At 36.1% G+C, this 13,817-nt stretch overlaps 1 protein-coding gene across 2 annotated transcripts in view; it reads left to right on the top strand.

The window, feature by feature from the left end:
* TTC29 (tetratricopeptide repeat domain 29) overlaps positions 1 to 13,817 on the top strand; it is a 723,881-nt gene that overhangs the window by 618,144 nt on the left and 91,920 nt on the right. For both annotated transcript variants that reach the window (XM_074377718.1, XM_010954673.3), the window contains one exon: positions 10,971 to 11,062. In XM_074377718.1, coding sequence (XP_074233819.1) covers positions 10,971 to 11,062 — 92 coding nt within the window. The remainder of the gene's footprint in view (positions 1 to 10,970; positions 11,063 to 13,817) is intronic.

The following is a 13,817-nucleotide window of genomic DNA, read 5'->3' on the forward strand; positions in this document are numbered from 1 at the left end:
TTCTATGTTAGCATAAGACTAAGAGCTAGGGATACAATGAAGAGCAAAATAGATATTGTTCCTGATCCAGTGGCACTTAGATCTAATTGGAAAGAGATAAATATTATATAGGTAGTTATATATGATGCTTTGGTAAGCTCTGGAACAGCACAAAGAAGTGTGTGTGTGTGTGTGTGTGTGTGTGTGTGTGTGTGTGTGTGTGTGAGATAGGTAGAGAGAGAGTTTTGGGTGAATGGAAATTTTTTGAGAGGCATTTCTATCCTTACACCTTTTGAAAATACAGTATAGACTTCAAGCATGTGAGAGGTTAACTATCAATTCTAATTCAGTTTATAAATTTAAGGATAATATTGAACTTTCATCAAATTTTTTAAAAATTTCAGACTGTAAAAATGTTTGCTATGTTTGAAGAGCGCTGATGCGCTGATCAGGGCATTCATAACAATTGCTATTTAATATGAATCAAAAGCTTCTTAGATTTAGCTCTCCTTGCCATCACCTATACCATGGTAGGGACATTTTTTGAAGGCAGATCCTTCAGAATGTTCAAGATTTTTCAAATGAGGAGGAACCATGAAAATAAATTTTCACCTGAGTCAAATGACATCATTTGTTTCTCTTTTATAAAAAAAAAAATTTTAACATAAAATAAATTTGTCAGAGATTTTAAATCCAAAGATAAATTATTGAAAACAATTAGGGCATTTTTTTAATTTTAATGGAAGTATAGTCAGTTAAAATGTGTCAGTTTCTGGTGTACAGCAAAATGTTTCAGTCATTCATATACATACATATGATTGTTTTCATATCCTTTTTCATTATAGGTTACTACAAGATATTGAGTATAGTTCTTTGTGCTATACAGAAGAAATTTTTTTAATCTATTGTATACATAGTAGTTAGTATTTGCATATCTCGAACTCCCAATTTCTCCCTTCTCACCCTCTTTCCCCCCCGGGTAATCGTAAGTTTGTTTACTGTGTCTGTGAGTCTGTTTCTGTTTTGTTGGTAAGTTCACTAGTGTCTTCTTTTTTTCTTTTCTTTTTTTTTTTTACATCTTAAATTACTAAATATGGAAATGTAGAGTCTAAAATCAAAATCATATTTTTGGAAGGGAGAATTCTAGATCTTTGGTCCTGCCCTGTTATCTTTCATACTTGGAAACTGAAGGTCAGGGTAACCAAGTGACCTGTCCAAGGTCACACTCTGAGTTCATGGCAGAAGAGAAGCCAAAACACATGTCTTTTAACACTCAGTCCTTTCCACCCTGGACCATACAGCCATCACTTTATGTGCTAGGTGATGTAAACAGTCTGTGTGTAACAGTCCAAGTGATGAGTAATGCATTTCAGGGAAAAGGGTACACAGTCCAAATGATCAATATAAACAGTAAGGTTTAGACTGCTCTTAACTTAAGGATATAGTTCAGCAGAATGCAAAACATTAAACTACTTTTGTGTGTTACAGTTTACAGAGCTGCACACTTGATGGTCCTCAGTGTTCATTCAACATAACATATTTGTAGAAAAAGATCACTGTATTTATTGCATGTCAGATACCATGCCTTTGCAGAGAGTATGTAAGAGCCTTTAAGTGATGTGACACCAGTTCTGTTTACCTCCGTTTTTATCGTCTTCCCCCACTGCCTATTGCCAGCTCTAGGAAAATGCTCTGAATGCTGTTGCTGCCCAGTCTGGTCCTCAGCCTGCTACTGCAGTGCTTGTCAGAAATCATTAGCCACTGATATCTTTGACTAATGTTGCAGTTGATTGTCTGAATCATGTTCAGACACTGCAAATGAGGCAGAAACATCCTTTCTGCTCACCAACTGTGAAATGGCTAAAGGGGATTAGATTGCCAGAAATCAGAATAAATGTATTTCCGATAAGATTTGACAATGATTTCAAGCTCAAGATGGCAAACTTGATTTTTTAATTTCTGTGCTTCTTATTGCACAAGAATAAATCTGCTATTGTTGCCTTTTTCTCCTCAAAGTAATGCACCATATTGAGTGCAGTGCTGAACTTTTGTTATGAAATGGCACGATTTGAGGTTCGTATAGGGGATGTATCACAAAATGTTACCTCTGCTGCCTTTTTTATGATGGGCAAGGAAGAAAGAAAAAAAACGGACCCTAGGCAATGGGCTCATAACTTTTTATTTACAGACTAGTCTGATGGATGCCTTTTTATCGTTTTACAGATGTATTTTTGTCCAGGTGGGTTTATTTAAACTCCTCTAGAACTCTTAGACTTATAGACAAAATTTAGAAAGAAAATGTTCCAATGTAGCAAAACTGTTGCAGTTTCATCCTCACTTGTTTCAGAGTGTCCTGGAAGCCTCTATAAATAGTTGGAGGCTTTGAGGAGGGAACACAGCTATCTCTCAGTATTGGAAGAACCCACACGTGGAAGAGGCATGCACTTACCCTGTACTGTCCCACACATCACAACCTTAGCGAGCAGGCGGCGTTGCAGATCTTGCTTTAACTTAACCAGTAGTTTTATTCACGTAACTCCCCGATGATTGAGTGGCTAGTCTCACGAGGGGATAGTTTCCCATCAGGAAAACTGTTCAAGCAAAAGCCAGATGAGGCTTTCTCAATAGCACACTACTGACATTCGGAGCTGGGCCATTCTTTGTTATAGGGGGATGTCGTGTAAATTGCAGGGTGTTGAGCAGCATACCTGGCTTTTCCCAATTATGGCAACCCAAAACGTCTCCAGACACTGCCAAGTATCCCCCAGGGGGCAAACTTGCCCCCATTTGAGAACCACTAGGTTAGATAAGCACTTGGGAGAAATAAGCAGTTGTTTCATTCAAATCCTTTGTAGGTACTTTTAAATACCTCATCTCAGGAACCTTATAAAGTCTTTTTGAGGTAGACTTTATTCGTTTCCATTTTACACCTGAGAAAATGAACTCACAGACATTAAATCTCTTGACACAAGTCACTCAGCTCAGAACTAAACCTGCCTGACTCAGAAGCCTGTGATATTTGGAGAAACTTTGAACACCCAGAGGGAGATTTGATTAATTACTCCATAAGGCCTTCCAAAGCCTGGTCTGTGCCCTCAGAGCAGGAGTCCCTATGCTGAGTTAACTAAGGAAGAGAGCAGTGAGGGGAAGGTGTCAGTGTAAAAAGGAATGTACATAGAAAAAAAAAATACCCAAAATATGGAATAAAAAGAGAATTAGAGTTTACTGAAATTTTTGCAAAATTACATAATTGCCATCTCAGATGCACTAATGCTAGAACTTGTTTTATATAATACTTTCTATGGATTATTTTCCTACAGAAACAATAGCAGTTAGGGTCCCCAGCCAGAGCAGAGACCCACTGAAATTTCATGTCACTGATCTGTATTAGTTTGAGTTATGGATGCTCTGTACTGTGCCAGACGGAGAAAGAAAAAATACTTCCTCTCCTTTCCCTAGGCATGGGAGCAACTCTGCATAAAACTTTGAAAACTTGGAATAATAGGAAACAAGGCAGCCAACCGCACCACTTTTGATGTGTCATATTTGAACCAAACACCTTGAGCTGCCTAGAAAGTAGACAGACAAAAACTATGAATTAAAAAAGCCCTGCAAGAGGGGTGGGTATAGCTCAGTGTAGAGTGCATGCTTAGCATGCACGAGGTCCTGGGTTCCATCCCCAGTACTTCCATTTAAAACAAAAACAAAACCTATTACCTCCCCCTCTAAAAACAAACAAACAAAAACAAAAATAAAAAAGCCCTACAAGACTCCTTTTATGGTCATATAAAGTATGAAAGTGAAGGACCTGCCTTGCCTTCAAAACAATGGTCAAGTTCTTTCTTTGTAATCAAACAGATGAATTGCCACTGGGAAGTTTTTCCATGTAAGACCGTCAGTTAAAACTGTGATTACTTAGTCCATGTTACTAGGCACGGCGTTCTATGCGTGAACCTTACAGCAACCTTTTCTGTCGGCCATCGTTGCTTCTGTGGACCCTGGGAAAGCTTTTTCTCATTGTATCACTCATTCCACCTCTGATCCTCTGCTCAAGCTCCGCTCAATGCTGACCCAATCCCATTATTCCTTTAAAATGCACATTGAGTTTCTCTTTCTATATGAAGCCTTTCTCAGTTGTATTTTCTTCGTTGTGCTTATGATTATCTGAAATTCACTCATTTATTACAAATTACACATTTTCTCCTCATCACCTAAATGCAGCATAGACTGCATGGGGGCAGGGATTGTGCATTATTCACTGCTGTCTCATTAGCACCCGGAACAAGGAAGACACTCAGTATTTGTCTAATGAGTTAAACAACTGTTTAGCTCTTTATGCAGGATTGCAGCATTATGTAATTTCTGCATTTGTATGTCTTATTGCCTTAGATAGTAAGGTCTTTGAGAGCAGGGGTATATCTATATAATACATATATATTATGTACCTAGAATATATATACATGTGTATATATATGTATACACATAATTTTATCTTGCAGTCACGTCTAATGATCGAATGGGATGTACTGGAAGGATTCTTTGCATTATACAGTGGTTTAAAGGTTGAGCATTATAAAGAACGTGGTAACAAGAGAGAGTAAAAATAGCATGTAGTTACCTTTTCAGGTATCAGTGACTTACACAGGCCTGATTTTCACATCTGCTGCTCCACACTCTCCTCTTCCCTGTTTTTATCTCTTCCATGCCCCTGGCATAAAGAACATTAAGGAAAAGCATGTGGAACTTCTAGAAAATCTGAAGGTACAGAAGTAGACCTCCAAAAAGGAGGTTATAACAATCAGTATTTGCTTAAGGGATCATAGCATGAGATGGAATTTCAAGACAAGGTTGGCCTCTTTTTTTAATAACCTTTTTCCCAAATTATCCTGCCACACACTATATGAATTGTTCCATTTCCCTTTGTTAGACTGCAAAAGACTCCTCTCAGAAGAAATGATTTGGAGCTTCAAAGCATCCTCTTTTTAAAATTACAGCTTCTTCTGGCAGAATTAATGATCTTTGAGTCATCCATACCAAAGTATAAATTAGTTTCATCAACTACTATTCTTCTGTCACTTAACTGAGGAAATTTCCCTGGGGAAATACGAACACACAAGGTAGGGGAGGTCTACCATAAGGGAAGAGGTCAGATGCCAAGTTATTTCAGAATTTTTCCCATGGAAGATCTTTCTTTAACCCAATTAAAAGAGAAAAAAATATTTTTCTCTCTCTTTTCTAAGTAGCAAACATATTAAAAATGAATTGAAAAAGAGTAGCATGGGAGATCATTGTACTGGTAGAACTTTTCTGTATCTTGATTGTGGTGGTGGTAACATGAATATTTACATGCAATAAAATAGCATACAGATAACACCCCCCACATGTACGTGGGCAGGTGCACACACACACATATGTATACAGACACAAGCGCATGTAAAACTGGTGTAAGGTGGGTGAATTGTATCAACATGAATTCCCTAATTGTGATACACTATCGAGATGTTACCATTGGGGAAAGCTGGGTTAAGGCTTTGAGTATGCTCTTCATTATTTCTTACAATTGCATGTAAATCTACAATTATCTTAAAATAAAAAGGGTTTAAAACAAATGAACTGGGACACTGTTTCCTTACAATGATTGGTTGGACAGAGGGGTGGGGAGAAGATCCCATCTAATTTTGGAAAATCAGTCCAGGAGTGATAATCATCACAGTGGTTAAAGTAAGTTTCAGTTTTGAAAGCAGTTATAAAAACCATGATTTCTAGAATTTCTTCTGTTTTAACATTGTCTGAAATAAGGAGACCATAAGACAGAGATTGCAGTGAGGTAAGGAATGGGAAAACAGAGGAAGAGAAGGGGATCAGTATCCAAGAGTTTATTTTCTTTTGTTCCAAGGCACCCTCACAACTGGAAATCCTAAAGATGTAAAAGAGAGAAAGCAATTGTTGTCTAATATTGTTAGATGTAATAATGGCTTCATAGTGTCCTGCCTTAAAGGTGCCAAAGCTCAAGCACAGAATTTATTTATTTTTTTAAATTGAAGTATAGTCAGTTACAATGTGTTGATTTCTGGTGTACAGCACAATGTCCCAGTCATGCATATGCAAATTATACATATTTTTGTTTTCATACAATCTCTCTATATAGATATAGATATATACTAGTGTTAGTGTATACCTATCTATATAAACACACTATATATACATATATATGTATATACTATTCATTTTGTTGACAGGTGACAATCTTGACTTAAATCCAATGCTCCCTTGAAAGCTATTGCAACAAAATAAATTAATGATTCTTAAAATTTGACTTTATAGCAAACAATTCTTTAAAGAACTTGTAGCATACTGCCAGAATTATTCTTTTGCACACTCTCATTTTTTTTATGCTAGGTATTCTATTGGTTTTGCTTTTAGGTAACCAATAGAAATTATCTCATTTTAAGAACTTGGATTTTATTGGAAAATATCTTTTCAAGTAAATCAATTTTATTCTAGTGGAAAGATAAAGTCCATGCCTTTAAAGCTTCTAGGAAAATACCTTTCAAAACTTCATCTCCATTATTCACTGAAATTGGAACAATGTGATCAAGTGGCTACACAGCATTCAATTTTTATTAGGTACAGGAACTGACTTTTCCAACTTTGGTAATCTTGTAATCATGTTCATTGAAATCGACATAGTAGCATGCTTAATCAGTGTTTTCCTTTGTCTTTTTACAAAAGTTAATTTCATTGTTCATAAAATTTAAGGATATACACTGAATTTTCAACTCATCAAAATATTTTGCACCTGAGATTATTTTTTCTCTCCTACCTTTGATTTGCAATAATAGAATTTAACCTTCCAGACCTTGGATTTGTTTCTAACATACTGCATGCCACAGGGATATTTAGTCAAGTACTATGGATTCCTCAGATTTCCACACTGTATTTTCCCACTTAAAGTATTCTTTGTAAAGAGGATTCCACTATTTATCTAATGATTAAAGTTGATCAATATTTAATAATTTATAAATTATACCTTAATTAAAAAGCAGGTAAAGTAACTTACCATAAGATCAATATAAAACATCTTTATTTTCCACAGAATTTAGGGTTTTTTAGAGATATTTGATATTCATGCTTTTTAAAATTGAAGTATAGAATATTGTGTTAGTTTTAGATATACAGCAAAATGATTCAGTTACATATATTTTTTCAGATTATTTTCCATTATAGGTTATTGCAAGATATTGAATATTGCTCCTTGTGTTATACAGTAAATATTTGTTGCTTATCTATTTTATATATAATACCCCAAATTTATCCGTCACCCACTTCCTTTCCCTTTTGATGACCCTCAGTTTGTTTTCTATGCCTGTGAGTCTGTTTCTGTTTTGTATACAGATTCATTTGTGTTATTTTTTAGATTCCATGTATTAGTGATATCATATCACTTTCTCTGTCTGACTTACTTCAAAATGTTGCTGCAGATGGCAATGTTTCATTCTTTTTTACAGGTGAGTAATATTCCACTGAATATACACCACATCTTTATCGACTCATCTGTTGATGGACTCAGGTTGCTTCCATATCCTGACTATTGTAAATAGTGCTTCTGTGAATATTGTGATGCAAGTATGTTTTTGAATTAGCGTTTTCTCCAGATAAATGCCCAGGAGTGGGATTGCTGGATCATATGGCAGCTCTATTTTTAGTTTTTTAAGGAAACTTTGTACTGTTTTCCGTAGTGATTGCACAAGTTTACATTCTGACCAACAGTTATTTTCTACACGATTAGTAATCTCATATTATTTTTCCACTTTTATATTTTTTTCCTGTTTAACAATGTCCTTTCTGTCCTCTTAGTTTGAACTATACAATTACCAATCTACTGAGTTTTGCCTTGTATTCTCCTTACGATTTCACCTGAGTTGACTCCCCCACCAGCACTCACATTCCTGAGGAGCAGAGGCCCTGTCTTTGATCTAGGCGGGCTCCTCTACAGCACTTTCATGGTCCTCAGGGTGGGTTTCATGAACAGTAGGCCCTTCTTACTCATGGTTTAGCTTCCCAAAGTTTCAGTTACCCACAGTCAACCAAGGTCAGAAAATATAAAATGGAAATTTCCAGATCTAAATAATTCATAAGTTTTAAATTGCACAGCATTCTGAGTAGTGTGACAAAATCTTGTGTCTTCCTTCTGTTCCATCCCCTCCATCCGAGATGTGAACCATCCCTTTGCCTGGCATATCCTGGCCGTTAGTCACTTAGTAACTATCTAAGTTACTGGGTTATTGTTTCAGTCTCATGGGCTTGTGTTCAGGTTACCATTATTTTATTTAATAATGGCCCGAAGTGCAAAATGAGTGATGCTGGCAGTTCAGATATACTAAAGAGAAGCCTAAAGTGCTTCCTTTAAAAGGTACAAGTTCTTAATTCAATAAGGAAAGAAAAAAAATTGTATGCTGAAGTTGCCAAGATCTGCAGTAAGAACGAATCTTCTGTCTATGAAATATGAAGAAGGAAAAAGAATCTCCTGCTAATTTTGCTGTCACATCTCAAACTGCAAAAGTTACAGCCACAGTGTGTGATAAGTACATAGTTAAGATGCAAAACACATTAAATTTGTAAGATATTTTGAGAAAGAGACCACATTTACATAACTTTATTACAGTATATTGTCATAATTGTTCTATGTTATTATCAGTTATGGTTGTTAACCTCTTACTGTACCTAACTTATAAATTAAACTTTATCATAGGTATATATGTACAGAAGAAAACATGGTTTATAAAAGGTTCAGTACTGTCTAAGGTTTCAGGTATCCACTGGGGGTCTGGACACGTAGCCCCCATGGCTAAGGGGGGGTCCACCGTAATTGACTATTTCCTTATTGGGCCAGTAATGAACTATATTCTTTTTAGGTAAAGTATTTAAGCTGAGAGAGGAACTCCCTCTAGCCACAAATAAAATGTGTTGTCTTTACTCTGAGAGAACTCTCCAGAAGCTGTCCACTAATGGCTGGTTAACAGAGTCCCAGAGAATTCTTGTCCCAGGTTTAATACCACTCTGATAATCTCACAGCAATCTCACAACAGCTCTCAGAGAGAGGTTTCCTTTAGCCACTCGGGGAGGTTTCCTGGACCAGATGTGTTGGGTCCTGGAAGTGCTGCCCACGTGTGCAGAATAGGATGCATCAACTCTGAAGTACTTACCTGTGATTTCTCAGGCACCTGCTCTCCTAATCGTGGGCCAAAGAGTCCTACCCTTAAGATAACGCTGGGTGCCGCAGGACGGTGTGTACTGCTTCTGGGTCCACCATGGCCAGGGGGTGGGAGACTGATGCAGGATAAACAGAGTTTAAGCCCTGGAGAAACTATCTTTAGTCATTGCTAATTCACACCACTGCATCCGTACAAACCTCTGTACTGCTAGCCTGTAAATGCCTTGAAGGCTATAAGCATGCTCTCTTCTCTTTTAAGATTTCCTAGGGTCTAACACAGCACTGGCATACAGAAACAGCATTTGCTGAATAAATGAACTATTTTTGACACAAAATATAATACTCAATGTTTAAAAGTACATTTGTTACTTTAAAAAGTTAAGATTTAATCTTTAAATTTCTAGAATGTCATATAAAATATATATGAACCAAAAAAAGACACTAGAAAGCCACTTCTTCAATATTTTGATATTTGGATTTAATAAGGTCTCATATTTAGTCTCTGAATTTATATTCACAAAATTCAAGGGTTCTGCCCCTTAACTCAGAAAGCTCTATGTCAAGTCATATCAGACTTAATCTAGATGTTGTCAGTTATGCACAACGGAGTGAAAAAAAGAATATTCTCAGGTTTATACAGGGCTTATTAAGAGGCCTAAAAATAAGAGTCAAAGATTTGAACTTTGCAGGTTTAATTGGGAATTGAAACACTGGGTCAATATGTATCAGTTAAGTTTTGATATCAGTATTATGTCAAGCCGTCACTTGTAAACCCCACAGACACATCAGCGAATTATGAGGTATCACAGTGGCCTCATTGAATTTATTTCCCAAATATTAACTTTAAGAAAGTAAAGATGAATATCAACACCGCCTCTAATATGCAAACTTTCTAAGATGCCCAGTTCAGGCCGCCAGCACATATGGATGTCTCCCTCACACTGACTCTTCCCAACGCTGTCAAATGCCTTTCACTAATTCTTCCTTAGAAAATGTGCAAAAAGGATTTTCATAGAGGTCTTTGGAGATTTCCTGTGTCTTCATGTGTGTAATAGGTTGGGTCAAGTAACAATGAAGGAGGAGGAAGGAGGAAGGGCATTTTATTTTACATATTTTCCTTCTTCTGGCCCTTGAAAGGGAAAAAGAATAAAAAGGGAAATTATCCCATGCAGATGATGGCAGTGCTAAATTAAGATCATATGTTTGGCTGTGGCAGCTGTAATCTTTTGATTATTGAAGAGATTGTTGGTAATGAAGTACATTTGTAAGAAATATTCTTAGTGTATACTGAATACATGTACCAACTGTGAGATATGTGTCTAATAAAATGATAGATTTAGAAATTGCCTGGCACTGAAATTCATGCTTTTCAAACAGCTATTTATAGGAAGAAAAGTGATATTTAAGCTACCATAGTAGGCTACTATAATCTGCCTTGTATTACCTAAGATAATAGTCCCATATTTTAAGGTAATGTTGTAAGCCTGCAATTATTTATTCACACCTAAGCTATATCAATTGGAAGATTTTGGATTGTGCAGGGAAAGAATTATTTTTACAAGAGGAAGACTTCACTGTCATGGCTCAAAGAGCTTGCTACGAAACAAGTTAGACTATAGATAAAAATAAACCAAACCAACATGAATTTTTAATAAACAAAAACAAATTTTATGGGAACATTAAAAACAACTATTAATTTTAATTTTTTCTGTTATGAAATGGAACATCCGTGAATCTGGTCATGTATATGTTTCATCCATATTCTTCTTCCCCGTAGGTCCTTAACACTTACATCAAAATCTCTACAGACCTGGATGATGATCTCAGCCTGGGGAGAGGCTATGAAGCCACGGCCAAGGTCCTGCAGAGGTAAGTTAGCACATCCTTGTCTTGCTGTCACTGGGAATTCACTCAACTGTGAAAGACTTAAATTGTTTGAGGTCTGTCGCTTTCCATTACCGCCTGCTTAAATTTTAAGCAGTGCCCTTCTTAAGTGACCCTTTCATCATCAGTTATTTTAAACTAATGCAGTCTTTTTAAATATGCTCCTAAACCCTTCTTTGTCTATCCCTCTTTCGTATTATTTTATTTTTGATTTTTGGTAAGTTTAGCGGTGACCTTGAATGCGAGGGAAAAATCAGGTCACATCTCACAGGTTCGAAGAGCCGATAGCACAGAGGTATATCGTATGCTTCAGTAACTGTGGCTCACTGTAACCTTTCCAGATCTCTTCCTTGAGGAAAGTTTCCATCTTATGCTTCAATCATGCTTCTTCCATTAAGACATCTCTCCTTTGAGCATATCTGGATAAGCAGTTGGCGCAAAAAAAAAAAAAAAAAAAACAATTTCCTTTAAAATAGAAAATTCAACAAAAGTATACATGAACAACTTTTGATAGAAATTTTTCCATGGAAAATATATTATGTGCCCCTCGCTCATTTTATTGTGATCATTGTGTACTCCATTTAATCACTGCATTATATTTAAGCAAGACAGAATGAGAAAAGCTATTAAAGTTAAGGCCTTGGTTTTTGGTATGTTATATCCAAGATGTAGCTTTAAAAAAATTTTAGTAGTAGTAATAATAATTAGGTATAGATTGTGTCAAATTCTAATTTCTTCCCATTTGTGTTTCAGTGGTAAACACATACAAGGTGGTGTTTTACAGAAACAGACTCACAAACATAGAAAAGACAAACTTATGGTTACCAGGGGGGCAACAGGGTGAGAAGGGATAAATTAGGAGTTTGAGATTTGCATATACTAACTAGTACATATAAAATAGATGAATAAGTTTATACTGTTGCACAGGGAACAATATTCAACATCTTGTAGTAACCTATAATGAAAAGGAGTATGAAAAAGAATATATGTATGTATATGTATGACTGAAACACTATGCTGTGCACCAGAAATTGACACAACATTATAAACTGACTATACGTCAATAAAAAAAAGGAAAAAAATTAAAAAAACAAGGTGATGTTTTAAAAGGTAAAATTGCTATTCAAAAGATTTAAAATGCCTCGTACATTGAAAGTGGATCATCAATGCATAATTACCATTACCAATATAATCATCATTCAATATTATATAAATAATTAATGAAATATTAAAATACAACACCAATGAAATGAAAGGTGCCCTACAAAAAAAAAAAAAATGCAATGCAGTCCACGCTGGATGAATGGTTAGGGACAGACAGACTTATAAGGAGAGTATGGACATTTACTCAAGGAAGGCAGGGCGAGCCATGGGAAAGCAAGCAACCCATGAGTGTTGTGGTCCTTTCAAATAAAAATTGATAACCAGTCCATGGACAATCAATCCAGCTATCCCTTAAACTTTTACTTTTCAAATAACTACCAGAAAGAAACATATTTGAAGACAAAAAAGAGACATGTAAGGATTCAATTTAATGTCTGTTTGGACATACCCACTTTGTGCCTTTTTGTCCGGCTCATTTTGATTATTAAATTACATGAGTCTGCTGTTAACCCTTCCCAGAATCAGTAGAAAATGGTTGGATTATTGGTCTTGCTTTGTAGTAGCATACCTGGCCTAAACCTGTACAATGAAATAAGTGCATCCATTAACATGTTTATAAAATAATTTCTACAAAATGACATTGTGTCCCAACATAACTAAAGACATAAAACCTCAAAGAAAAATATTTTCTTTTATGAACATATATTAAGCACTTACTGTGTCACAGGACAAGTGTTGGACTGACAGTCTTTATAACTATTTTTGAAATTGATATACTGATAGTCTTTATAACTATTTTGGGTTATTGATAGTCTTTATAATTATTTTTGAAACTTCTGGAGACCTGAGTTTATCTTCAGATATTCTCACCTGTTAAACTGGTGTCTCATCTGGAATATGTTGGTCTCCACTCCAGGATTTGAGTTCTTGATCTGTACACTAAAAGCTAAGGGGAGGGCTGAAAGCAATTATCTGATAAATATTGGCAACAACAACAACAATCAAAATGTGCTCATTTGGCTGCTTAAGTACTATTTGGGGTTGGGGGTGTGAAAAAGGATCCAGCTGTATTTGATGCATCATGAAGTAGGGTATGTTTCAGGTAGGATTGGGGGTGGTTATAGCCCAGCACTCTGAACACTCTAGCAGCCTGCCTTGGCGCAAACATATAATGGGCAAGAAAACATACCCCCATCTCACCTGTATACCAAATGAAAGTGAATTCCACTTATAAGAATTCCCATCTGCTAAAATACCAATGCAGCCATCAATGATTTGTGCGGTAGATATAGGTTCTTAATTGTATAATGTTATGTAATGCACAAAAGAGTACAGGAAGTGCTTACTCTGAGGTCATTAGGAAATAGTGTCCTGATGCCACCGCAAACTTTCCACTCCAAATCTGCCGTTTTGCAGCACTGTTGGTGGTTACGGAGGAGCGCTCAGGGCAATGTAAACCTCGGTATAGTCTTTCACCATTTGTGCAAAAGACCTTTAGAGACAGACAGAGGCTTTAAAAACAAAAATTCTAAACAAGTAGACAACAGCACCTTGGATGTCTGAGAAGCCTTATTAAATCGAGTCCACTAATCACTAGAAGTGCTTTGATACACATTTTGTGGTCATTTTTAGAAAA

The sequence above is a fragment of the Camelus bactrianus genome, chromosome 2, assembly GCF_048773025.1.
Source record: "Camelus bactrianus isolate YW-2024 breed Bactrian camel chromosome 2, ASM4877302v1, whole genome shotgun sequence".
Classification (NCBI taxonomy): domain Eukaryota; kingdom Metazoa; phylum Chordata; class Mammalia; order Artiodactyla; family Camelidae; genus Camelus; species Camelus bactrianus.